The 27,087-nt window shown below is 42.5% G+C and overlaps 1 protein-coding gene across 2 annotated transcripts; it reads right to left on the bottom strand.

The window, feature by feature from the left end:
* Positions 1–5,841: 5,841 nt before the first annotated feature.
* On the bottom strand, positions 5,842–21,394 carry dapk3 (death-associated protein kinase 3). 2 transcript variants are annotated; one of them, XM_084327853.1, is made up of 9 exons: positions 21,315–21,394; positions 20,483–20,593; positions 16,676–17,036; positions 15,247–15,376; positions 15,007–15,055; positions 14,891–14,917; positions 12,215–12,367; positions 9,358–9,403; positions 5,842–9,275 (listed from the first exon to the last, which is right to left on the bottom strand). In XM_084327853.1, the coding sequence occupies exons 2-9, from the start codon at positions 20,542–20,544 to the stop codon at positions 8,739–8,741; spliced, it is 1,365 nt and encodes a 454-aa protein (XP_084183979.1). In that variant the 5' UTR covers positions 20,545–20,593; positions 21,315–21,394; the 3' UTR covers positions 5,842–8,738. The 2 variants fall into 2 exon arrangements, with proteins under 2 accessions (XP_084183979.1, XP_084183978.1); XM_084327852.1 differs by having other exon boundaries at positions 20,483–20,564; positions 21,315–21,370.
* Positions 21,395–27,087: the final 5,693 nt, after the last annotated feature.

The raw sequence follows: 27,087 nt of genomic DNA, 5'->3' as shown, positions 1-27,087 counted from the left end.
ACGCAGACCCTCGCCGCTGAGAGATCGCGCTGTGCAGGTGAAAAGATGTGACGGCTGCCTCCTCGTGTACCGGAGGGGACACGTGATGCAAGGCTTCGTCCACATTGCAGCCGGCTTGTGGGAGGCATGGCCTAACAACGTTCGAGACAGGGGAGGGTAGAATTGGACAATACGAAATTGGGGATGGGAGAAAAACGAAAAAAATGGCGAGAAAAAGTAGATAAAAAAAAGAAGAAACATCCCAATAAATCAAGAACAAAAAACCCACCATGAAATCCAAAATAAATGTAAAATAAATAAATGCAACACTCCCAGACATACCGCAGCGAAGGTAAGGAAAAACCTATAGCAATAGGAAAAAAGCACCACAGACGATGTGGAGGAGAGAAACCTTAGAAGGGCCGTTCAAGGGGGGATCTCCCTTCTTGGATGTAGCCGGTGATAATAGTGTTGCTATGGATGGGTGGAGAATAAAACAGGCGAATAGTTGGTATGTATGTATGTACATATACGTGTAAAATATTTTGGTCCGCCAAAGGGGGGCCTGACAGAAAAAGTTTGAGAAGCACTGCTCTATTCCGATGATTTCTACAATATAATATATATATAAATAACTGTCTTTTACTAGTACCTTACTACTATGTACTATGTTACTATCCGTATACTACTACCTACCATGCTAATATGTCTATTATACTATGCACTCAGGGTGTAACACTCAAGTTCAACACTATTTGACGAACAATGCCACTGACCATAAGCTGCCAGAGATGCACATCTCCTGCTGACCAGAAAACCACACACTTTTCTGATAGTGGGGTGCCTGGACACTCAGTCATTTAAAATGTATGTGCGAAAGTTTCGTTTTCACTTCTAATTTGAAGATAAGGATCTATAGAGTGTCAAGGAACCAGTTGAATTTAATAAAAATTTATCCAAAATGGCCACAATCTAAATCATGGATTCTTTAAAAACGTCTTAATGTTCACACAATTGCTGTGTAATATAATTTTGTATTGCTATTTTAAGTTAATACTGTGCGAGGAATCAACTGGAGTTCAAATATTGATGTTTTGAATATTCTGGTATGGCAAAAATGGCTGAAATTTTTGTATTTATTTCGAATTACGCTTCATAACTTTTATTCTATTGAACCAAGAATGGTGATGTTGGTGCCTGTACCTAGGTTTTCATGAATGAGTAATTGAATAAAAATAAAATAAACATGATTGGAGCATATCTTATATGATATTTCACACAATGAGACAATAAATATGTGGAGAACTAGAGTTAGATATGAGAACTGTAAACAACAGTTGATTGTGAAGAACAAACGATGATTGTGAAGAACATCCTCATCACAAGAAAGGATCTGCATCTCAGCACCAATGTCAACACCATGCCAAAGACCTGATGGAGGTGTTGCTGAGCAATGGGAATCCCTTTGAGGAGGGTAGTAAAGACCTGGTTACATTAGACAATAAGGTGTGTGAGTCTGCGGCTGCTGCCGTATCTGTCCATCAACTCGAGTCTACGGGACAAGAGCAGTACAACAATTTCAGGAAGAGTGCTTGAATAAAACGACAGACTTCTGACAGCACCGATTAAGCGAAATAACTTACTGTTGTTCCATGAGAAGAAAACACAGAAGAAGACAGCAAATAAGCTGAGAATGCAGCACTTCAATCATCATGCAGAGCTCTATGGGAACGCTTTTATTGTGCTATAGACACAATACACATCAAGTAGAGATATTTCTGTTGATGAGGAGTTAGTTGCGCCAGGTGTAACAAGACATTTTCTCATTCCTGTCAAATAAGTTGTTAACAGATGGACAGTTCCCAGATGACAAGGATGTCTACATCACTGCAGGTGATCAAGTCCACCATGTTGGAAACAGTCCACCAATGGATCAATGCAACCATGAGGAAGCTGACACTCTTGTACTATAATACATCTCCTCCACGCCCTCCAAACATCATCACTTGGGAGGGTGCATACTGGAGATACAGATGTTTGTCATAATCCTTCTGACTAATTTACATCACATCAAGCCACTAACAGATACACACCCACTCAGGGACGTGCACAGGACTTTAGAGGGGCAGGTGCTCAAAGGCTGAAAAGGGCACTATACCTGTGTGTGTTTTAACTGAGCGTGCGTAGAGCACAAGCCCGATTTTTAAGGGCCCTTTTCGGCCGGGGGGGCCCCCTTTTTATGCTTTTTGGGGGGTTTTGGTGATCAAATATTGAATATTAAACTATAATAATCAGTGCAGGAGCTCACTTATCCTTGAAAGACACTTTTATCACTGACTTAAAAGGCCCATACATCTCCATAAATGTTCAGGGGGGAGGGAATAAGTGCTTACCCTACAGACCCCAAGAAGTGCTGTATATTCTGTATTGTTAATATAAATGCATTTTTTATTCCAATCCCGATTTGTATTTGAGATTCCCAAATCCCATCGGACTTGACTTCTTCGTGTCCCTCAGTGAGTGTAATACCACCATTCAACTGTATGCGCCACAGTGGTTTCTATCATCATCATCATCACCACCCACGCTGTGCATAAAATATATAGGTCCGCGGAGAGGCACGCTGAGGAGGCCGTGCAAACTGCAATGGAATATGGGGCATCTCTCTATTTACCTAATATTTTGATTCTATCCTGACATTTTTCAGTTGGAAGGGCAGTCTATATGCGTAACAAATTATTTTTCTTCAAAAAGGGCACTTTTTTTATGAGGCTCAAAAAGGCAGGTGCTCAAGCACCCCTTGGGCTCTATGTGTGCACGTGTCCACTCTCTGTAGAACCTTCCTGTCCTGGGCAGTGCAGTTTCCAAACCAGGCAGTGATGTTCCCAGTCAGGATGCTCTCTACAGCCCCGGTATAGAAGGAGTGGAGTATCTTCCCCGATACTCTGTACTTCCTTAATTGTCTCAGGTGGTAGAGGCGCTGCTTTGCCTTTTTTACCAGTGTCTGTGTGTTGCCCATGTCAGGTCCTCTGTGATGTGGACTCCCAGGTACTTAAAACTGCTCACCCTGTCCACAATAGCCCCCTTAATCCACAGTGGCGTGTGTCCCCTGCTGTGTTCTCCTAAAATCCACGATCAGCTCCTTGGTCTTACCAATGTTCAGGAGTAGGGCGGCTATGTGGCGTAGTGGGCAAGGCGCTCGCCATGAATGCGGAGACGCTGGGCTCGCCTGTTCGAGCCCAGCGCTCCACATTGCTTTCAGTTTAGCTGGTCGTTCATACTAATACACATTGGCCGTATTAGGGGGTGGGAAACTGATGGGTGGGGATCGGTCGGTGTGGACAGCGACTCCTACAGGTCGGTTGGTGCGCCTGCGCAGTAGAATCAGGAAGTGTCGGGGGCAGCGTGAGCCTCCCACGCGTTACTCCTCGCCACTGAGAGATCGAGCTGCGCAGGTGAAAAGATGCGACTGCTGTTACCTCAAGTACCGGAGGGGACCTATGCTATGTATGACTTAGTCCACATTGCAGCCGGCTTGTGGGAGGCAGGAAACAGCATTCGTGACAGGGGAGGGTTGAATTGGATGATACGCAATTGGGATGGGAGAAAAATATAGAAAATGGGAGAAAAAGTGGATAAAAAAAAAAAAAACTGTTCAGGAGTAGGCTGTTATCCCGGCACCAGAGTGCCAGGACGCAGGACGCGTGAATACTTTCGGCAAGCAACAAGCCCTTCCGCGTTGCTCTGATTGGCAGAGCGCGCGCATGAGCAGCGACACGCTCCTCAGCCAGGCAGGAATACTAAGCTCGGCTTAACGCAATTTATACAAATGGAAGTATTGATTTCGCCGTAACGAATCATTAAAAAAATATACCGTTGTGCCTTTACACATTGGTCCTGTATGCAAACTGCAATGGGTCCATGGCACAGATGTAATCCTTGACCAGCCTCTCAAAGCATTTCATGACCAGAGGTGAGTGCCACCGGACTGTAGTCATTTAGGCCTGCTGGGGAGGAATCTTTTGGTACAGTGGACCAAAAGTGGACCAAAAGTATAGTGGACACCTTGAAGCAGTCGGGCTGCAGAGTTTTGGATTAGCTGAAGCTCTCTGTGGTTTTCTTATGGAGACCTGTGAAAAGTGCATTACAGTAGTCACTTTGTTAATATGAAAATTGAAGTTCAGTTCTGAATCTATGATAACCCCGAGACTAGTGACCTCAGATTTGATCCAAGGGGTTAGTCCTCCCAGGTTCTTTATTAACGTTTCTTTTTTTGTTTTTGGGCAGATAATTAGAATTTCAGTTTTGTTCTCTTTTAGTTTCAGGAAGTTCTTACTCATCCATTTATTTATTGCCAGTAAGCAGTCTGTAATGGAGTTAATCGCTGTATCATTTGGTTCAGCAGATATGTACAGTTGTGTATCATCCGCATAGCTATGGAAACCTACATTATGTTCTCTGATGATATCACCCAGTGGTAACATGTAAAGGGAGAAGAGTAAAGGACCTAAGCAATTCCCTTGTGCAACTCCATAGTTGTTGTCATATATCTCAGACATGTAGCCTCCTAGTTTAACACAGAATTTCCTCCCTCTGATGTATGTTTTAAACCAGCTTAGCACATGTTCTGGGACCACAGACTCGGCCAGGGATAGGTTGAATATAGTGGTGAACACTGGGGCTAGCTGGTTAGCACAGGACTTAAGTATTCGTCCAGTTATCCCATCTGGGCCTGCAGCTTTCAATTCAATACAAAATGTGACATTTCCTTTCAAATGTTCCAATTTCTTTTGTCGTTTTATGGGTTTTGAGTTATAGAATAAATAATCTATGGGGAGGTTAGATTCTGTGGCATCATTGAATTGCATTGAAGAGTGTAAATAGCTTGGCCGAAATTTTCCATTGTAACAATTTGTTAAAACAACTTGCCCATAAGATAAGATAACTTTGCCCACACTGGCAAAGTTTGGGTTGTGAATGAAGTGTGTTCCCCCTTCCTTGGAGAGATCACTTCTTACACAGTACTGTATATTTTTAGGTCTTGTATGTCATAAATGTCCTGATGAATTGAAAATGGAGGACCCTGATGTAAACATGACTGGTCTGCATCCTCGTAGCAGTTGTTTGTATTGAGCCGTACTGTATTGTACCCATTCTGCAATCTGTTAATAAAGTTTTCAATCAATCAATCACTCACGCGACTACATCGGTGAGAATCATCAAAGTCATCCGTAGTCTTTTAATACTGGAAGTCATACGACCTCCGTCAAGGGCCATGGGGAGTTCAGAGAACAGCTGTCCACACGACCGACATTTACACAATCAAGCCCAAACTAAACAGATTCCCATCAGATTTCTTACAAATCCCTGTAGAAAACTGTGTGAAATTGCAGTAGTAGCAACACTGGTAGTCATTCATAGTCATCCGTCGAGTCTAGTGGCTGAGGGAGTCATCCGTCTGGATCCACAGCCCTGCAGTGATTCACCTCTCATTCCTGTAAACAAGCTCGTCGTCACAAGAGGTTACGAGTGTCGTCAAGGGAATGTTCACGGAAGAGTCTGAACAGCAAACCATATTGAACAGTGTTTGAACAAAATGTTATTGTTATAAACAATATGGGGTAGGACCCGATAAGCATATTGATTCTTCCTGTTCCTTTTCAGACACAACACTTTTGTTTATTATTTTATCTTACTTTATTCTTTTCACAGCAAATTATCTTTGCATTTCTTTTTTTACATTGTTATTTCTTGATTCTATTTATTGTTCGAAATAAACTATTCATTCATATGGCAACACTTTACTAAGTTTAATGAGGTGGACTGTGTCAACAGACAAACAAGAACTTCACAAGACTTAGATACAGTTATAAGTTTATTTGAAAACAAACCCAGACAGATCGTCATTCAATTCAAGTTATGGTTCTTTGTTTCAACCTAAGAGACTGGATACAAAATATCGTTTGGAACTCTTGCTATAATATTTTAAGTGCAAATGGGTAAATTTTTCTACTGAAATACACTAATGTACTTTCTACGCTTAACATGGGGAATGTGATGCCTTGTTGTAAAATTAAGTCATGGAATGTCTGAAGTGTGTCACTATGGTCTTAACACTTTGAGTGCCAGGGATGCGTTTTGTCGTTAGTTCATGCCGCTTTGAGTGCCGGCAACGCTATATAGTATATTGTTTGTCGTATTTTTTTTATTTATTGGCGATTTTAATTCATATTTCATCAATCGAGCCTCACGCCAGTGTTGCAGACTCTCTGAGCTCAATTGGGAAAATACCGCCCCCTATCATCTCTCCCTGTGTAACTGCACCCCATTGGTTTAGACTGATGGGGGAGGGGGGGCATCTGAAGAGATCCAAGTCTTCGCCGACCCTCAGAACAGCGTGGATTATGTATTTCCAGCACCCAACGCTGAATCAATAAACGCGATCGATATTTGGAATGGCGATCAGGAATTGGAATAATCTTTTTGGAGAACATCTGATCTGAGGTAAGGAATCTATTTGACCAGTATTAGGGTAATCAGAGCTTTTTTCACAGATATATCAACGTGTGCCCTATCTATGTGTGTGTGTGTGTGTGTGCTCGCTGATCAGGAAATGAGAATATAATTTTCAGATAGCTTCTATAGCGTGCATAAGTACACATATACTATCGATAATCTAGCATTTATTTGAAAACTATTCATAAATAGGCCGAAAAATTACAACATTTTGTGTATGCCAGAAGATTCCAGTAAAGGGCGATTATCACAGAATCTATATATTTTCCTGAAAAACGAGGGCTTTTCAAAATGCTATAAAACGGAAATGAACCGATTAAAAAACAATCCGTCTCGACAATGTTGACTGCAAACAAGTCATTGATAAACGACGGGCAGATTAGACACATAGCCATAATTTAAGACAGAGATTATGCGTTCACAACGCTATCATTGAAGTGGGTGGCGGCATTCAACCATGTTTTGACCATGTTATGGCCGGTAATCAAAGTGTTAATGGGAACATGGAAACTGGTCAAGAGAAACAGCTAGCTTTTGTGCAGACTATTTGGTATACAAGGCTACTGTGCAAAAAGTGTGGCGCTTAAGACTTTGAACAACATATCAAGTTTGAATATTGACCACTGCACTTTCGTGTTACATGGAGCTCATGGGAGAGCACGGGGGATAACATGAATGAATGTTGATGAGAACCTTAACGTAAGTGGTTGTAGCTACGGCTGTATGGGGTGCTGGAGACATGATCCAATAGACTTTTTTTATACACCTGTGTCTCCTGAACAAGAGACCAACCCCAAGTCGATCTGCACTTTCTCGGCCGAGCTATAGTCGCTTTTCCACACCTACTCCCCAACTGCCGCATGCACAGATTGGTCAATCCAGAGACTCCCTGGGCAATCTGCGCATGCAGAGTTTGGGGAGTAGGTGCGGAAAAGTGACTATAACTCGGCAGAGAAATAATACACCTATTGGATCATGTCTCCAGCACCCCCACAGCCGTAGCTACAACCACTTACTTCAAGGCTCTAATCAACATTCATTAATTCATTAATTCATTCTCCCATGAGCTGAAAATACCTGTGGTCTATTGAAAGTGTGTGAATATATGACAGGTGAGTTTTCAGAGGCAATAAGGTTCATCCGTTTACAGGCACTGCAAAACAGGTTTACATTCCAAGTGTTTTTCATGTTCATTATGAGTTCAACGTTTATTCCATTTCCTCTGGGAGGCGTAACATCCCATAATATATAAGAGCATCCTAACCTATAGCCTGCAATCAAAAGCTGAAACGCATGGAATGGAATTTCTGTACAATCGATTCCCCTGAATTCTGAGCAAACTGTACGTACGACACCGCAAGCTGCGTTTTCTGAGGTTGAATATTGCCTGACATAACTTGCCGATACAGCCTGAGGCGGGAACAGATACGTAGATCTCTGTGGCTCTCAAGCCCTTTCACTATCATTTGATTTCCTTTTAAATTCTTTTTTGGATAACAAATTGTGGTAAGAAAATATTTGTTTATTTGCCTTATTCACCTTCCCGCCATAATTGGTGAAGTCTGATGCAACGTGAGGTACGGAACACAGAAGTCGTCCATTCACTTCAATGTTAAAACCTTTCCAAGAGCCTAAACAGTCAGAATATACTATTGGAATTCTAAGCTCATGATCACCTGACTGATCATTGCCATAGTTTTCGTGTTTTTGAAAGACATGGAAACGAATTAGTCATCAGCTCACTGAAATCGTGTTCGTAGCGATCTACGAAAACAAAGATGGCGGCGAGGCGAATAAGGCAAAACGTTGCCGCCCATAACCAAATTGGCAACTGGTATAATCTGCCACGATAATTTACAAAGAAATGTATAAGTACTACGTATATCAAATCAAAACACTTAGAATCTTACACATAATAAATTAATTAAGAAAACAGCGGAAGGAGGACTTTTTTAGACATTCTGTAGAGTGAATGTGGTCGATATAAAGACTCTTTTGCTACTGGCTGGTTCTTTCAAATGTTATCTACCGGCATCAGACCTCTTTCCAAATGGGATTTCTATGAGGGCAAAGTACAGCTTATGGTGACAACTGGCCCATCCACACCCTGTTGTGTGTGTGAGAGAGAGAGAGAGAGAGAGAGAGAGGGAGAGAGACAGACGGAGAGAGAGAGACGGAGAGAGAGAGAGACAGAGAGATGGGCCGGAGGAAGTGAAAATGTCATTGTAGGCCCAGGGCCCAGTTCAGGGCATACTCCCCGTGCCGACGGCGTCCTTCTCGGCAGCCATGGACCCGACCAGCTCCTCCACCCAGCGGACCTCCGACGCCACCTGCTCGGCCAGGACATCGTAGCGGTTCTCCAGGCGGCCGAACTTGCGCTTGAGGGCGTTGGCGGCCAGCATGGCGGCCCGCGCCTCCTCCTGGCTCTGCCGGCGCTGGGCCTGGGCGCGCTGCAGCTCCTGGCGGATGTGGCCCAGGTCGCTGGCGATGCTCTGGTTCTCCTCCTTGTACCAGCCCTCCTTCTCCTCGTAGATGGAGAGCAGCGCCGCCACGTCCTCCCGGCACGAGCGCTGGTTGCGCTCCAGGTCCCGCAGGCCCTCCTCGGCCGCCGCAATCTCCTCCAGCACCTGGGAGAAGCGCTCGAAGTTGACGTAGGTGTTGTTGGGCGGCATGCTGGAGTGCGACTTGATGGTGTACTCCTTCAGACGCGTGGTCTTCAGGCGCCGCCTCTCCGGCTTACGGCCGCTCTCCTCCTGGCGCACGTTCCGCCGCTTGATCACCTGGAGGAGTGCGGGACGGTTTGAATGGTGGACCAGATAATAAGAGATATATCATAGGTTGGTGCTGTAGAAAAATACCCACCTTGATCCAAGGATGTTCAAGGCTGTCATCGATGGTCATTCTCTTCCTGCAAAAGAAACATTTACATTTAGTAATTTAGCCGACGCTTTTGTCCAAAGCGACTTACAGATTAGATTGTGAACAACAAGTCAGCAGGAAGGGTACATCTCTGGCAACTAAGGGTCAGTGGCATTGTTTGTCAAATAGTGTCGAACTGGAGTGCTACATTCTGAGTGCATAGTAGACACATATTAGCATGGTAGCCTAGGCAGTAGTATAAGTATAGTAGCATAGTAGTAAGGTACATAATAGTAAAAGATAGTAAGATGGTTTGTTTTCTTTATTGTTTTTATTTCAGATATTGTTTGAAGAGGTGTGTTTTAGTCAACGGCAGAAAATTGGCTGGGTTTAACAGAGAATAGCCCACTTCGCTTTGATATGATACATTTATTTATATTGCGCCCCTCAACCAATAGTTACATCGGCCCGGGGCGCATCCCGGGAGAGAAAAGATAAACAAAAAAAGACAGGAACAATATGAAATAAACCTGAAAGAATACAGGCAGTCCAACCAAGCAGATAGAAAACAGACAGACATAATACACCACGCATACAGCAATACAAAAAAACGCTGACTCTTAACACATTCCCTGCCATTGGTTATATCCATCAATATAGCCAGTCTGCCACCACTGTAAGCCTATGGAGATGTTCACCTTCTTTGCAGGGCTATAACTTTTTAAATTGTATTGCTAAATTGACATTACTATGGCCCATTCAACATCGATTATCTATCGTTCAGGATGTAGGAACTTTATACTTTTTCATTCATACATTCATACAAAAATACCTTCTAGAATATAAGTATGTTTTTATCGTTTTCTGCAGTAATTCCTAGAACGTGAGTTATAGGCCTAAACGCATATATAGATGATCGATTGCCGTTTATTCCCTAGACACGCTATATTAAAAAATCCAACTGTATATGATTGTATACGTTATGATTAATCATGCGTGGAGGAAAGGGGGGGGGGGGGGGTCGTTTATAATTCCGTGATAGTCAGTAAATGCTTTATGTAGTATGGGTGATATATTGATCAGATCGGTTTGCAGTGAAATGAATAAACAATTGGGCTGAAAATAAAGTTGGTGTCCTCTTACCGTGCGTCAAAGAGACTGGCGGTGCCATGCTGTGGAAGAGTGCTGAGTCCCCCCCATGTCTATGTGGCTTAGTGAAATCTCTTCGTACATGGCATCAGAGAAAATAATGTTCAATCTTAAGAAAAAACCACATCTCTTTGATAAATGCTGGGCTGGGTTTAGGCAATACTTAGAACAGATTACATAGTAGGTTGACGATGTAGGCTATTATTGAAGCTCCCTTTTGTCTTTCTGATGGGTATATATTGCAATGAATGATACTGTAAATGTTATTAGTTGCTCTTTGAAGAGAAAAGATGTAACGGTAGATATTTATTTGTTTGGTGTAGAAGTATGGGCACCTCTTAGACGGGTGTAACTGGGTTTACTAAATTCTCAAAATGTGTATAAAAAAGAAAAAAAATGAATTTGTTGAGGTCCTAGTCTGGGGAAGGGGGGTCTGGCCTAGAGTTTTTTTTTTTATATTGATTTTTATTTTGTATCTATTTTTCTGTAACTCGGGGAGGGGGGGGCAGTTGGCAGCATTTCCTTTTGTATGGTTGTTGAACTGTTGAACTGATGCTGTTAAAAAAAAAAAAAAAAAAAAAAAACACTGTTTAAAAAAAAGAGACTGGCGGTGAAATATCCCAAGTATAGGACGGCGATCGCGTAGGTCCATTTCCGGTTTGTATGTCGCAATAAACGCCAAAATCATATTGATTATTACGTTTATAAAGCGATCCATTATGTACATAATGTCTGTCGGGAGCCTTGCAACAATGTCTGACGGCCGGATGAATTTAATCGACGGATATCGGCCACTTCCTGTTGTTCCGAGTGTAACTCGCCCGACCATCCACTAGGCGGCGGTATTGAGCCGTCGTTGCCGTCACTTTTAGGGTCCAGCTGCAGAGTCGGAGGTGTATATATGAATTATGAATGCCATGGCGAAAAAATTTAATATTGATCTCAATCACGCTGTACAGCGAGATCTGGCGGTCAAAGCATGGCGGGTAATAACGCTTTAACCCTTTCAGTGCCACGGACGACATATCTCGTTTTATCAGCCCGCCCGTTGAATGCCCACGACGACAAATATCGTTTTATTCTTTTATTAGCGATCTGAATTCATATTTCATCAACCGAGTCTCCCGTTGGTACACCAGCCCCTACAAGAGCTCAGATTGGAAAAAAGCGCCCCCATCGTCTATCCCTGTGTAACTGCAGGTCAGTCGCTTAGACTGACCTGGGATCTGTAGATCTCTGGGGGGGAGCCAACTCGCTCCTTGTGCTGGCGAGCAGTATGCTCAAGAGGGATCTGCTCGCGGGACGGGAATCAGCCTGGAATATATATTCACAGCAGCCAATCAATAAGCGTGATCGATATTTGGAATGGCAATCAGGAATTGGAATAATCTTTTTGGAGAACATCTGATCTAAGGTAAGGAATCTACTGTATCAATCAATGTTGACTGTAAACGAGTCTGATAAGCGACGGGCAGATTAGACACATAGCCATAATTTAAAACATAGATTAGGCGTTTTTAACGCCAACATTGAAGTAGATGGTGGCATTCAACGGGGTAAATCAAGGTTAATCAAAGGCTCTGAAAGTGTTAAAGCGTGGATGGCAGTGGATGTGTTAAGAGACAGAAAGATCTGTTGTTCAGACAGTTCTCCTGCGTCACTGCAGTGTTTCCCTCACAGTGAGATGTCTTAAGGAGTAAACCCTGCTTACTTGGGGTCCTTGACCAGCAGGCGGCGTATGAAGTCCTTGGCCAGCTCGCTGGTGTTGCTGAAGTACTCCTCGTCAAAGTCGTAGTTGACTGCCGAGATGTTGGTCAGGGTCTCCTGCTTGGTCTCCCCCAGGAATGGCGAGGCGCCGCTCAACCTGGCGGAGGAGTCAAGTGTTATTAAGGTATTTCATGGGGCTAAACGATATCTAGAATTCATATTGATATTGCTAAATGAAAAGGACTGTAATATTAAGACATTTGATTTGATTGACTTTTTATAAACCATTTAAAAAATACACAGAATAAAAAGACAAGAGTGACACCGCCAAATTCAAGGTCCATATAAAACGAGGTCCATATAACATGAGGTCCATATAATACAAGGTGATTGGTCATCACTGGGAAATGTATTCCCACCATATATTACTGAAAGAGTTTTAAACTACATAAAATGGAAATGTAGATTCTAAACTTAAAAGGCCCTTATTGTAAAAATGGAATTTTAGTTTTACAATTTAATTGCAGCCAAAATCTTGAAATTTGTATTATTAGAAGGATAAACCCCTTGAGATATGCCATCTCGTTTTCGAGGGGGTCCATAACATAGGATACAAAACATACAATACAATACATAACAAAACACAGAACAACAAAATACACTTATACACTGACAGACGCTCTCCCAAGCTCACCCCCACAGTCCACACTGATTCCCCCCAAGAGGATCACCAATATAATATATGTTCCCATATAAAAAAACACAAACAAAATTATAGTTTGATCTGTAAACAACATGTAAGCCCTAACACAGTAAATCAGTAGCATTGCAAGTGGTCTGTAGATGAGTGAACAAAGATATCTTAAATAACCGGTAAGAAGTGAGAGATCTGAGTGAACTAGGCAGTTTGTTCCAATCAGCTGGTGCTTTATATTTAAAGGCAAGTCGACCAATAACTTTGGTGGTTCGAGGTGTGGTAAAGAAAGGATGATCCGTGTGTCTTAAATTATAAGTTGAACTATATGGAATTAGGAACTGCTTTAGATAGGGGGGATAATTAAAGTAAAATCCATTTGTAAACAAAAAGCAAACCAATGAAAATGTCTTCTGAATTGGGGAGAACGCCAGTTTAACGACTCAAACATCATTGTATGTGTCTACAAGCTGGTGGCTTGCTCATAAACGTTGTCTTTTCTACCTAAAGTTTAACCTATAATATGTTTCCAACAACATTTCTAACAGTAAGTTTGATATGATAATGCTGGATCTCGAGTCATATTTGACTAGGGTTGGGCACCGAGAACCGGTTCTAATAGGAACCGGTTCCTAACTTCCGGTCCTGGAACCGGAAGTAACATATTTGCATTTTGAATCTTAACACATCCCACGCCGGAAACGGCTTACGACGTGTTTCAAGTTCATGCGAATTCTGCCATTCCACGGCGTACGACGTTATTGAGATCATATTTAATTTTTTCGCCATGTTATTCATAATTCCCTCACGGAGCCTGGTCTGATGCAGTGGGAGCCTGCACAACTCTGCAACGCTTCAATACTGCCGCCTGGTGGATGATCGGCGAGTTACCAAACCGGAAATGGACGAGTCGATCTCGGTGCGTCTGGGAAATGCGTCCGGCACTCACATATTGTTGCGGGACTCTAGACACACACTGTGTATATGGATCGCTGCCATAACTCAATAATCGACATGATTTGGGCGTGTATTATTATTATACAAACCGGAAATGGATCGACTCGATCGCCGTCAAATAAGTGGGATCTTTTTGCTCCAGTCTCATCGCCCAACGGTAAGAGGACGCTGACGTCATTTTCAAGGCAATTGTACATTTCTTTGTTTACAAACCAACTGATCAATAAATCAACCCATACTACATAAAGCATTTACTGACGATCACAGACTTATAAACGACCCCCCCCCCCGTTCATCCGCGCATTATGAGTCATAACGTTTAGGATCGTATTCAGTTGGATTTTTTAATATAGCGTGTATCACGAATAAACTGCAATCGATAATCTATATTATGCGTTTAGGCCTATAACTAGCGTTCTAGGAATTACTGCAGAAAACGATAAAAACATATTTATATTCTAGGCTGTATTTTCGTATGAATGTATGAATGAAAAAGTATAACGTTCCCACATCCTGAACGATAGATAATCGATGTTGAATGGGCCATAGTAATGTCAATTTAGCAATACAATTTAAAAAGTTATAGCCCTGCAAAGAAGGTGAACATCTCCATAGACTTAGAGTGGTGGCAGAGAGTGGTATAAGATGCTCAAATTGCATGGCAGGGAATGTGTTAATTTCGATTCTTATTTATTTTTATTTTTTATTAATACCCTAGTTACAGTACAGCAACCAAATTAAACTGTATCAAGTCAACTTACAATGTGAATAGTATGAAAAAAAATAAAAGAAAATCTGCGAAATAAGCTGTGACCCGTTTTGACCTGCACCTTAAAGAATCGGAAGCGAGAATCGTTTAGAACAGGAATTGAAATGGAGAATCGGAACCGGAATCGTTCAAATCCAAACGATGCCCAACCCTATATTTGGCCTACGTCTAGTTTGACAGTTTGATCTGAATTTCGTTTAGTTAAATAAGGATATCGCAATCACAATATCTGCGTAAATAATCACAATTCCAGTACTTACAGAATGTAGGTGATCACCCCAATACTCCTGCAGAGACGAGAGGGATGTAACATTAGTGGGCTTCGTTGTACATACTGATCAGTGTACACACTTCCATAGTTGTACAACAGTCTTACCACATGTCTGCCTCCAGTCCAAGGGGCTCGTAGTTGACTATTTCTGGCGCTGTAGAGTAAGCACATTACGAGGAACATGTTAACTCAAGCCAGATGTCCATATCTTTAAACACAGATCACCATTTATCAAGACACATGCAAGGGATAAAGTTCTTTCCCTTAAGGCTGGATAATAATAAGCCTGCTATGGATTTCTTTCATGGAAATAATCTATTCTGTGTGGGGATTAAAAGATCTTACCAACAAACTCTGGCGTTCCAAAGATGTTCTTGAACTCATTCCCAGCCTTGATCTGGTGGGCGATCCCAAAGTCAATCAGTTTAATCCTGGGGTTAGGGACATTCTTGTCCAGCAACATGATATTCTCAGGCTGAAAAACAAAGGAATACAGCGATTAGACGAGGTTTTGAGTTGCTATGGCCCTACAGAAGGTCTCATTGCACATTGAAACGTTTTGATTGAGGAAACATTTGCCTTTGGACTGCCAAAGACCTGGTTTTGGAAACATTTTGGAAAAGATTGAAGCGCTTTGGTGGCGAGTGTCTACAGTGACGGTTCTATCCTCTGGCATCATACAGAATGATTTGGACAAATCTCATAAATTTGACCATGAATGAGGGATTTGTTTTTCTGGGCGCTGCCAGCTCTTCTGGCTGCCATTCAATCCAACAGGGCAACGGTCAAAGAAATGCCCTCAAAAGTAGCCAAAAATGACTTTGAATTCTGAAAGGACATATTTAGTATTTTTGTGTTGTGCAGTTGCCCCCTTTAAAATATCTGTATTTGTATTTATTGGTTTAAAATACAGAGACAGTGCATATTAAGGAACATTTTACTGTAAATATGTCAGTTTAGCCAGGTTGGCTAATTTTCAACTGTAGTCTCTGGGGCAGGTGACATGAGCACTACAATAATTAAGACATAGTACAATCAATTAAAACACAGTAGGAATCAGTATTGGTTACAATACACTAAAATACATACAAATAAATACATTAAAATACATCACAAACCCTCAGTTAAAATGGTCGCACACTTGACCATCTCTCAACCATGATTTTAAATTAGTTTGAAATGAAATGTAACTTTGAGCCGTATTGGCAGACTGTTCCAGGTGTGGGCTGCTCTCACGGAAAAGGCTGCCTGACTAAAAGCAGACCTCCTGACCTCTGCTGTAAGCGTGTATGAGGCCAAATTATCTCCTTCCACTCTAAAAGCAATAACAAAATACACAATGAACTGCTTAAAAGTGATAACATTTTTTCACAGTTTGATTGGTTAATAGCCAGGTCTTGAGTTTTTTTGTAATGGTGTGGTAGGTAGCACAGTATCGTATTTCTGTTGGTAGGATGTTCCAAAACTGAGTGGCTCTGACTGCAAAACAGGATCGACTGAAGGAGCTGGACCTAAACGGCACAGTACAGTCCCCTCTCTGGGTAGATCTTGTGGACCTATTATGAGATGTTTTTTGTTTGACAGAAGTACTGAGAGGTGGAGGGGCCTTGCCATTTAAGATCTTGAACAGTAGGCAGGCATCAGTGTATTTTGTCAGATTTTCCCAGCTGAGGATTCTGTACTTGCTGAGGATGTGACAGTGGTGGTAAGTATATGGTTTTCGGTCGAGCACCTTGAGAGCCTGCTTATACAGAGAGAGAATGTACGTACTGACCTTGAGGTCGAAGTGGGCAATGCGCTTGGAGTGGAGGTAGTGGACGCCGTCCAGGATCTGCTTGAGGAACTGGGTGGCCTCCTCCTCTGTCAGAGACTCCTTCTCCGCCAGGAAGTCGAACAGCTCTCCGCCGGACACCAGCTCCAGGATCAGGATGACGTCGGTCTTGTTCTCGAAGATGTCGTGCAGCGTGATGATGTTGCTGTGCTGGATCTCCCGCAGGATGTTGACCTCGCGCTCGATCTCCTCGCGGCTCACGCCCCGTCGGCTGGACGAGAGGCGGCGCTTCTTGATGAACTTGGCGGCGTACTCGCAGCCCGTGCCCTTCTCCTTGCACTTCCGCACGATGGCAAACTGCCCACTGGGGGAACGGAGATAACAATAATGATGAATGGGGATTTGTATGGCGCTCACAAAGCTTTACACCAGGGAGCTCACAAAGCTTTACACTAGGGAGCTCACAAAGCTTTACAATAGGGAGCTCACAAAGCTTTACACTAGGGAGCTCACAAAGCTTTACACTAGGGAGCTCACAAAGCTTTACACTAGGGAGCTCACAAAGCTTTACACTAGGGAGCTCACAAAGCTTTACACTAGGGAGCTCACAAAGCTTTACACCAGGGAGCTCACAAAGCTTTACACTAGGGAGCTCACAAAGCGTTACACTAGGGAGCTCACAAAGCTTTACACTAGGGAGCTCACAAAGCTTTACACTAGGGAGCTCACAAAGCTTTACACCAGGGAGCTCACAAAGCTTTACACCAGGGAGCTCACAAAGCTTTACACCAGGGAGCTCACAAAGCTTTACACTAGGGAGCTCACAAAGCTTTACACCAGGGAGCTCACAAAGCTTTACACCAGGGAGTAGGGCTGGGCGATATGAAAAAAAATCATATTGCGATAACGATATGATAATGTTATATTTCTCGATATCGATAATTATCGAAATTGTTATAAGTATAATTAATAAAAAAAATAAAAATTAAACAACAGATGTATGTTTATTTTGCAGCAATTCTTTGTCGTTGCCGCCATCTTTAGTGTTACATCCCCTCACACTCCAGTTCTCAGGCTGCAGCTGGTTTAAAAGCGAAAGTAAACCGGCTTCTCTGCTGGCTGTGGCTCCAGGGGAGTTGAACAGTTCTGGCTCTGCTAGTTTATTTTCAATCTTTTGGCGCTTTTTTGGTGGACAAACCACCGCACATGTGCACCGTGACTCGTGACTGGAGTCTAGTTCTGCTAGCACACATAGCCTACTGTGTACAGACGGTTTCAAACTGTATTTTAAATTAGAAAGCAAACAAAATAAATGGACAAGAGAAAAATAAATCTCAATTTGGTCAGTATTGTCATTTGGACAAGCAAAGCCATTACTTTAAGTTTCAGGCAAGAAAGACAAGTCTGTCCACTGTCTCTGTTTTAAAACTGCCCTGTTGCAGATCACAAAAAAAATAAAAATAAAAATAAGATTTTTCGATTTCTTTTTAATTTCGATATTCGATATAGATTAAAATATATCGCGATATTTATCGTTATATCGCCCAGCCCTACCAGGGAGCTCACAAAGCTTTACACCAGGGAGCTCACAAAGCTTTACACCAGGGAGCTCACAAAGCACAAAGCTTTACACCAGGGAGCTCACAAAGCTTTACACCAGGGAGCTCACAAAGCTTTACACTAGGGAGCTCACAAAGCGTTACACTAGGGAGCTCACAAAGCTTTACACTAGGGAGCTCACAAAGCTTTACACCAGGGAGCTCACAAAGCTTTACACCAGGGAGCTCACAAAGCTTTACACCAGGGAGCTCACAAAGCTTTACACTAGGGAGCTCACAAAGCTTTACACCAGGGAGCTCACAAAGCTTTACACCAGGGAGCTCACAAAGCTTTACACCAGGGAGCTCACAAAGCTTTACACCAGGGAGCTCACAAAATTGCTATTCTATAGTCACTGGGAACTATTTGAATACTAATAGAAAACATAATAATGTTGTTTTTTAGTAGAATGTGAGATAATCAAAGAAGTGAGCTAGCTGGCTGCTGTCATTGCTAACAGATAGATAGAACTAGAACAAGAAGCATTCATTCCGAAAGTTACATTGTTGATGCTTGAAATATCTGTGCTTCCACATTAACGTATGGTTTTGTTTTGACTTAATAGCGAATGTGAGATAATCCAACAAGCAACTGTCATTGCTAACAGCTAACACTAGTGGACCAGGCTAGCGTATTTCCGGGAACAAAAGCATTAATTCCGAAAGTTACAACACCGATGCTTGAAATGTGTGTTATGCCCATGCTAAACTGCAAACAATGTAGTACACTCAACACTGTAGCACTCAAGTCTGAGAGTAGAGTTGTATCCTTCCTACTGACTTGTCGTACAACACTTGTAAGTCTCTTTGGATAAACATCAGCTAAATGACTAAATGTAAATGTAGTGCGATTGACAAGGTACTTAATAAATGATTGAACACTACTGCCACTAGTGATAAGGCTCTATGAATGCTGCATTCCACAGTGCATGTCTAGGTAAATGCCTACTGTACTCGACCGGAGGGAACTGAATGTTCTGCCGTTTGATATCTAAATGCCTTTCCTCTTGTGCAAACAAACACACACACACACAGAACCCTCTCCCTCAGAAGGAATACACCAAAGGCAGATGGGGGGGGGGGGGGGGGGGGCACATTGAGAGCCAGTGATGTCATACATTTGCTGCCGAAAACAACACGTTCATGTACCTACCAAGGAAACTATAAAAGAAGGAAGGGTCATCATTACATCACTGTGTAGTGTGTGAACGCACATTGGTGCCAAGTGTGAAAACGTTCAGTTCTGCCGACATTGGGTTGAATGGAATCAACCATCTCCTTTTCATTTAAACACGTTATTACCTCGGATGTCAGAATCATAGGCATTTTGTTGCATTGTTAACTAGGTAACGTTTGATATATTGGTGGATGTATATTTCTTCGGACAGCTTGTATATTTTGCTTCTCCATGCATCTCCCATATACTTCAATAGTAATATAATAGAACTGGCACCAAAGTCTGGCACCAAGCAGAGCATAGAACACTGGTGTTCTGACGTAATGACTCTTCCTTCTTTTATAGTTTACTTGAGCGGTACTAGGAAACTCCTCTTTACTCCACCACTACTCAATGAGTCATTCAGAGAGGGCTCTAGCACTGATTACACACCACAGATATGTAATGTGTAGGCCAGCATAGCACACTAAAGAAATGAGTTTCTCAAAAGAAGAGAGTTGGTAGAAGAGCAGCCCATAAATGGTTTTCAGTAAGATACGACTGTATGATAGCATGTATAATAATGCTGTATATACAATATATATATATATATATATCCACATCTGTCTGTACATACCTGCATATAATCCTTTTTACATATCTGTAGATACTATATCTATACATATCCCTTACCTACTCAATACTAGTTACACTGTTAGCCACTTTCATAGTGTCTTTATACCTACCTGTATCACTGTACATATTACAACTCTGTACATACATCTGATTAGCACTATTACTAATTTATATATTTTATAGCCAGTTTAATCACCTGTACATTGGATATCACTATTGCACTTTACGGTTACATTTGCACTCTGGTTGGACGCCAAACGTTTCTGTTGTACTGCACTGTATACCGACAATACATTTGAATCTAATGTAACAGTGTCCTTCACAGAAATCCTATCCATCACACAGGTAAAAAAACAAAAACCTCGATACAAGCTGGTGGCTGTGGTGTTGTGGTGATGACGTCACCAGAACAGGACTCACCTTCCCAACTCCTCTCCCATGTCATAGAACACCTCAACATCCTCCTGCCTGAAGCCAGCCATGGTTTGCTGACTGGGAGATGCTGAGAGAAAAGTGATGCCTTGAATTTCACTGGAGTGAAGAAAAACAGACAGACTGACCGTCAAAATTCACCTCAACGTTGGCTATCCTCCTTATTTGGCCAGGGTCAACAACACTGAGAGGATTGTTTCTGGAGACATTCTGGCTGCTGTGGAACCTCTGCATACCAGTCCCCCTGACGTCATATACACTAACTTCCTAAAACCATTCTGCTGCTATCTCTGATCAAACTGAAGAGGACCGGGAGGGTTTAGCTGGGTTATCTGTGTTACTGGCCTATTATTACAACACAAAAACATCCCAATATAACATAGCAAAGGGGAAAAAACAACATTAGTAGTAGCTAGAGGCAATGGAGAGACGATGCCCCGTTCAGCCCAGGGGACCAAGTGTGTGTAAAGTTATTTTAAATAGAAAACTCTTGTGTTGACGTTACATAACGCATCTGCTTGTTGCCACAAATCCATTCAATGCCAAAAGAGCCTACGAGCTAATCCAGTGCCCTTTGCGTTTAGGTAGGAAACAACATTGACACCGCTTTGTCCTCAAATTTGCTTATTTTTATAATGCTAGCGTTAGCCGGTTAGCTAGATAGCTAGCTGCTAACGTATAAACAGAGACGCGGTGTCCGGCTGATCCGATTAATGAAACGGCATTGTTGTTGGCAGAAAAGGTAACGTTATTATATATAGTGTACAAGACGTTGACAGCGACAGAAAATCAATAATAAAGTGCGACAGTGAATACTTACGTTGCGGCTGACTACGAGCGGTGCATCGCTTCCTGTCCCGTGTGGAATGAGAGTGGCTGGGAATGCACCAGGAGGGCGGCCCACACGGAATGACATCATGCGTCATTCAATCCCCCAACTTGATGTGCGTAAAATGAACAAGATTCTTCTTCTTCTTCTTTTTGGTGTTTTACGGCGGACGGCCACCATAAATGGGGCATTTACCGCCACCTACCGACCCGGAAATCGGGCCAGTCTTCCATTCTCCCCTCTTCTTTTTCTTATTCAACGGTTCAATGTCAGATCACGACCAAATCCATTCAACCCCCTAACACACCAAACAAAACAAAACCCATCCCTAACATCACCACCCTATCCAACCTAATCTATGAGTCACTCATTGCCTCCAGCGACTGACTCTGGCCTTCCTGAACACTCACCACCCCCTTCCCTAACTCTCTTACTTGATCCCTCACACCAACCTTCTTCCCTACCTTCCCTAACTCCTGTGTTACTTGCCCTATTGTCAACCCCTTCATACCCATGTCTAATACTGCCGCCTCAACTACTAACCTTAACCTCTCTGTCCTACTGCTAACCATCACTATAGTATTCACCACTCTCGTCACAAATGCCACTATCTCCAACTTCACCCCCCACACCCTCTCTTTCTCCTCTTGCACTTCCTCTACCGACAAATGCCCTTTCCTAAACCCCTTATCCACACCTTGCTTCCCCTGATCCTCCTGCACTACCCTTACTGCCAAATGCCCTTCTCCTTCCTCACCTTGCTTTCCCTGACCTAACTTCCTAACTGCCTCCGCATACGAAATCCTATCATCCCTTCTCACTCTCTGAACCTCAACCTCCCTCCTCATCACCGCACAACCCCTAAACGCTACACTATGTTCCCCACCACAACTACAACACTTCAGCTTCACTCCCTCCCCACACTTCCCATATTCATGCTCCCCGCCACACCTAGCACACCTCTGTCCCTTCTTACAAGAAACAGCTACATGGCCAAATTCCTGACACCTAAAACACCTAAGAGGACTCTGAACAAATTCCCTAACCCTAAACATCCTATACCCTACAAACACTACACTAGGAACAACCTTACCCTCAAACTTAATCACTACCGTCTCCGTCTCTACCCTATCTGCCCCCCTCTTCATCCTTTCTGCACCCTTAACTATGCCATTACGCCCGTCCTTCCCTAACCCTTCCACCAGCTGCTCCACGCTAACCTCGACCGGTACCCCAGCTATCACCCCCTTACATCCCCCCTCCCTCTTCTCCCCTACTCTCACTACCTCCCTTATACCCACGCCACCAATGCTCCTCATTTTCCTAGCCATCTCCACCTGCCCTACACTTACACACCCTACTGCCAGATTCCCATCTATCAAAACTCTAGCATACTCTACCTCTCCTAACTGCTTACCTACGAGTTTTGGCAGCTCGAACAACCCTAACTTGCTCACTCCCCCCACCCCCTCAAACCTAACCACTACATGAATCACTTCCGCAACAACCTCGCCTCTACCCTCACCATCTGATCCACTCGAGCTATCCCCCCTACCCTTCTTCCTTTTCACCCCCTTCCCCCCACTATCCCTGCCCCTCTTCTCCACCTTACTCCACCCTTCTCCCCCGCTCTCACCCCCCGAACCACACTCCATACTGTCATCTCCCATCGCCAAACTCACTCCCTCAGGGAGCAGCAAGGCGGACATACCCAACGGCTCATTCCCTACATATCCGTCAAACGTGACCCTGCAGTCTTCACCCTTGATCCAGGAAACAAACCCCAGATACACCTTGCCATCCCCGGGGAACACAGCACGACAACGGGAGCCCACCCTCCATGCTAGAGCCGCCTCCATGTCTCCATATCCCATCAAACAGTTCTCTCGACAAGTAACCTTAAGTCTCTCTCGCTTTCGACACCACCGCTCCGGCACACCAGGACCAGACTCAAAACATTCAATCGGCAAAACGCTCCCCTCCCGGCGGTGCGACTCTGCTTCCGCTTCTTGCATCCTCACGCCACCGACTCGGAACATTTTCGAACCTCCCGGCGAGAGCACCCGCGATCCCGCCCGCCAACTGCGACCGTCAAATGAACAAGATAGAGCTTGCAAGGATTATTTAATGTCTGATTGATTGATTGATTGATTGATTGATTGATTGAAAACTTTATTAACAGATTGCAGAATGGGTACAATACAGTACAGCTCAATACACACAATTGTTAAGGGGATGCAGACCAGAGAAAGACTTTCGTCTTGTTTACATCAGGGTCCCCCATTTTCAGTCAGGGTACATTAGTCTTTTCCTGATTATAAAGAAAAAATCTGAATGTCTATTGCCAACTTTTTTTTAGCAATGAATAGATCAATTAATGACTTGTATATTGTTAGTAGATAATGAATATAACTGTGCATTTTTATAAATGGTGCATTTTTATATAGCGCTTTACGATTTTTGTTCCGTCCATTCACTCACACATCCATACATCGATGGCAGAGGCGACCATGCAAGGTGCCACTGCCAACCTGCTCATCGGGAGAAATTAGGGGTTAAGTGTCTTGCTCAAAGACACTTCGAGACGTTTGCCCGGGAGGAGCAGGAATATATAACAAACAATGAAGCCGACCCCTGCGTTCAAAACACATAGAAATTGTGGGGGTTCACACATCCTATAAAACCTAAGTCTTATAGGACACAGAAATCCAGCTGCTCTTGTGAGCAGGGGTGTAAAGTACTTGAGTAATTGTACTTCGTTACAATACTTAAGTACTGTTTTGGGGGATTTGTACTTTACTCGAGTATTATTAGGTTTGTATACTTTGTACTTTTACTCCATTACATTTCAGAGAAAAAAAACATACTTTTTACTCCTTACATTTAAAATGCAGACCTACAAAGTACAAAGTACAAATCTCACAGGTCCAACCATTTTAATTCGTATATATTTTAATTGTTTATCTGGCCGAACTAACGTTAACGTTATTAACCCTGCAACCGCAGGTAAACAGCCAATTAAATCCCCATCAATGGAAAATGAACCCGCCCATACCCATGCTGATTGGTCCTTGAAAGCGGGGATCTTTGATTAAACACCTGCTATCAGAAGAATAGACAGTCAGATCCGCATTATGCTGTGGTTAATATTGTGATATTATTCAGGGTACTCCAGTATTCTGTCTTTAATATTGTGATATTATTCAGGGTACTCCAGTATTCTGTCTTTAATATTGTGATATTATTCAGGGTACTCCAGTATTCTGTCTTTAATATTGTGATATTATTCAGGGTACTCCAGTGTTCTGTCTTTAATATTGTGATATTATTCAGGGTACTCCAGTATTCTGTCTTTAATATTGTGATATTATTCAGGGTACTCCAGTGTTCTGTCTTTAATATTGTGATATTATTCAGGGTACTCCAGTATTCTGCCTTTAATATTGTGATATTATTCAGGATAATCCAGTATGCTGTGGTTAATATTGTGATATTATTCAGGATACACCATTCTGTTTTTAATATTGTGATATTATTCATGCTGTGATGTGAATGCCGTCCATGTTAGTTTACCTTCAATGGAGATTCGAAGTGCATTAAATCATTTTAATGCAAAAAAAGTGTCCTCTGTTCTTTCATTTCAGCATTGTCTATCGCAGAACACATTCCATTGTGGGCAGAGTGTATGCTTGGTTTCATTCCAGCCTTGCCTAAACACCAGCTGATGATTTCACTAATTGGCTCACCTCTTCAACTAACTCACCTGGTGCAATGTGTAGTTAAAATGAAAACTTGGCCCACGATGGAATGAGTTTGAGACCCCTGGTCTATCCCTTAAAAAAAATTACGTAAACTTTTTAGTACTTAAGTACATTTAAAAGTAGGACTTTTTTACTTTTACTCAAGTGTGTTTTTAGCCAGATACTTTGACTTTTACTTGAGTCAGATTTTGAGACGGTACCCATATACTTTCACTTAAGTATAATTTCTGGGTACTTTTTACACCCCTGCTTGTGAGCAGGTCGGGTAGACTAAAGACATCGTGGTTACACAGTGGCTTCTGTGCACAGGCCAAAAGCCCTTGGCGGGAGGTTTTCATTTAAAAATGAAGGATTATTTCTTAGGGGCTCCATTTTCACATGACCCCAAGGTCGGGAATGCATGAGTTACGGTGAAGCCAGAACGAAACAAGAGATCCAATCCAGAGAGGTTCTGTAATACCATCCTGTTGTTGGATGTCAGAGTTGGACACGGCCTCCGTGCCATCCTGTGGACAGATGATCGCCACACCAACACTCGGGTTGCCAGGAGTCCTAAGTCAGCTTAACCCTTTCACTACCACACTACCAAAGGGTTAACCATTTCACTACCACACTACGTGGTAGTGAAAGGGTTAACCTTCTCTAGTGTGGTAGTGAAAGGGTTTTAAAGGGGATATATTATGAAAACTAGGTTTTGTATGGATCTGGCACTCTCCAATCTTATTTAGATGCTGGGTGAAAATGACATTCATACCCCTTGCCATCTGGCCAGGGTTTGTCTTTAGATTAACGAGCCAAAACAAGCTGTTCAGGATTCGCTTCCACTCAAAGATGTCACAATTGGAACACAGGCAAGGAATTCACTTTGATTAATCAATTTGCTGCACTTTTTAGAGCCAGGAACACTGTTTACCTAATGTAGCCTACTGCCCAGTTTGTAAAGGTTTCTTACTCTTGGGTGTGAGGTAGCCAGGCCAGGAAGGAAATAATTAATAAAAAATGTAGTGTATATATATAAAAAAAAAAAATGGCGTGATCAATACAAGAGAAGAAAGAAAGAAGTAATTACAATTGGACTATTTTTTGCAAAACAAACATTGCAGATATGTTCCATGGATTCAAGGACGTATACAATTGTTGAAAAGACACATAATATATCTCCTTTAAAGGAATGGGGCATTAAAACAAATAGAAATGGAACTGGGCCGCTACTTGGACAAGAGTTTATATGTTCATAAATAGATTAGATTCAAATGTATTGTCATTATATAGCACAAGTACAGTATAACGGAAAAAGGTTTGGCAGCAAACCAGAGTGCAAATGTAACAGTAAAGTGCAATAATAATTGCACTATTAGCAGTAATAGTGAAATATTGTCATACTGTAATCGTGTGTAATATTGTCATATTGTAATAGTGAAATATTAACATACTGTAATAGTGAACTATTGTCTGTGTAATAGTGTAATAGTGTGTACTAGTGTAATAGTGTGTCATAGTGTCATATTGTCATAGTGTATTAGTGTCATAGTGTAATAGTAAGCATAGTGAGAACACAAAGTATAGAAAAAAACATAGTATCTTTGAACGACTTATGTATTTTTGAGCACGGGATACTACTGGACTGACTGGCTCCTCCTCGCATTCTTTTCTGTCTGACGACGTGACGAGTACAGTGGCGCAGAGCTTGCTTCGAGCGCTAGAAAACACGCCCAGAGACATCATATTTGAAGACCCTGATAGGCAAAATGTATTTGCTTGATCTATTTACTTGGCTGCGATTAGATAACCTCTATATCAAAGATTATTACGACTTGCTGCAGGAGTTTCAAAAAGGATAACAGGACTTCCCGTACCCTTAGGGCCCGTGTCGACAGCCAGCTCCTTTCTGTCATTCATTTCTATACAGGCGCGCTCCTTTTCCCAGCACCGCGCCTCGCGCTTTAGCGCTCTCGGTAGCCCCTTTCGTGACTGTGATGCAAGCCACGAAAGGGGCTAGCGCT

The sequence above is a fragment of the Notolepis coatsorum genome, assembly GCF_963971535.1.
Source record: "Notolepis coatsorum genome assembly, chromosome: 13".
Classification (NCBI taxonomy): Eukaryota; Metazoa; Chordata; class Actinopteri; order Aulopiformes; family Paralepididae; genus Notolepis; species Notolepis coatsorum.
The sequence above is the reverse complement of the archived record's forward strand: the minus strand, read 5'-3'. Positions and strand labels throughout refer to the sequence as shown.

Bases quoted from the DNA above. Each gene is read 5' to 3' on its own strand.
- dapk3 (XM_084327853.1), bottom strand. From the start codon at position 20,544: ATGGCTGGCTTCAGGCAGGAGGATGTTGAGGTGTTCTATGACATGGGA. The intron at 17,037-20,482 runs GTGAGTCCTGTT...CCGTTCCCCCAG, and splicing joins ATGGGAGAGGAGTTGGGAAG to TGGGCAGTTTGCCATCGTGC. The intron at 9,404-12,214 runs GTAAGCAGGGTT...TTTCTTTTGCAG, and splicing joins CTGCTGGTCAAGGACCCCAA to GAAGAGAATGACCATCGATG.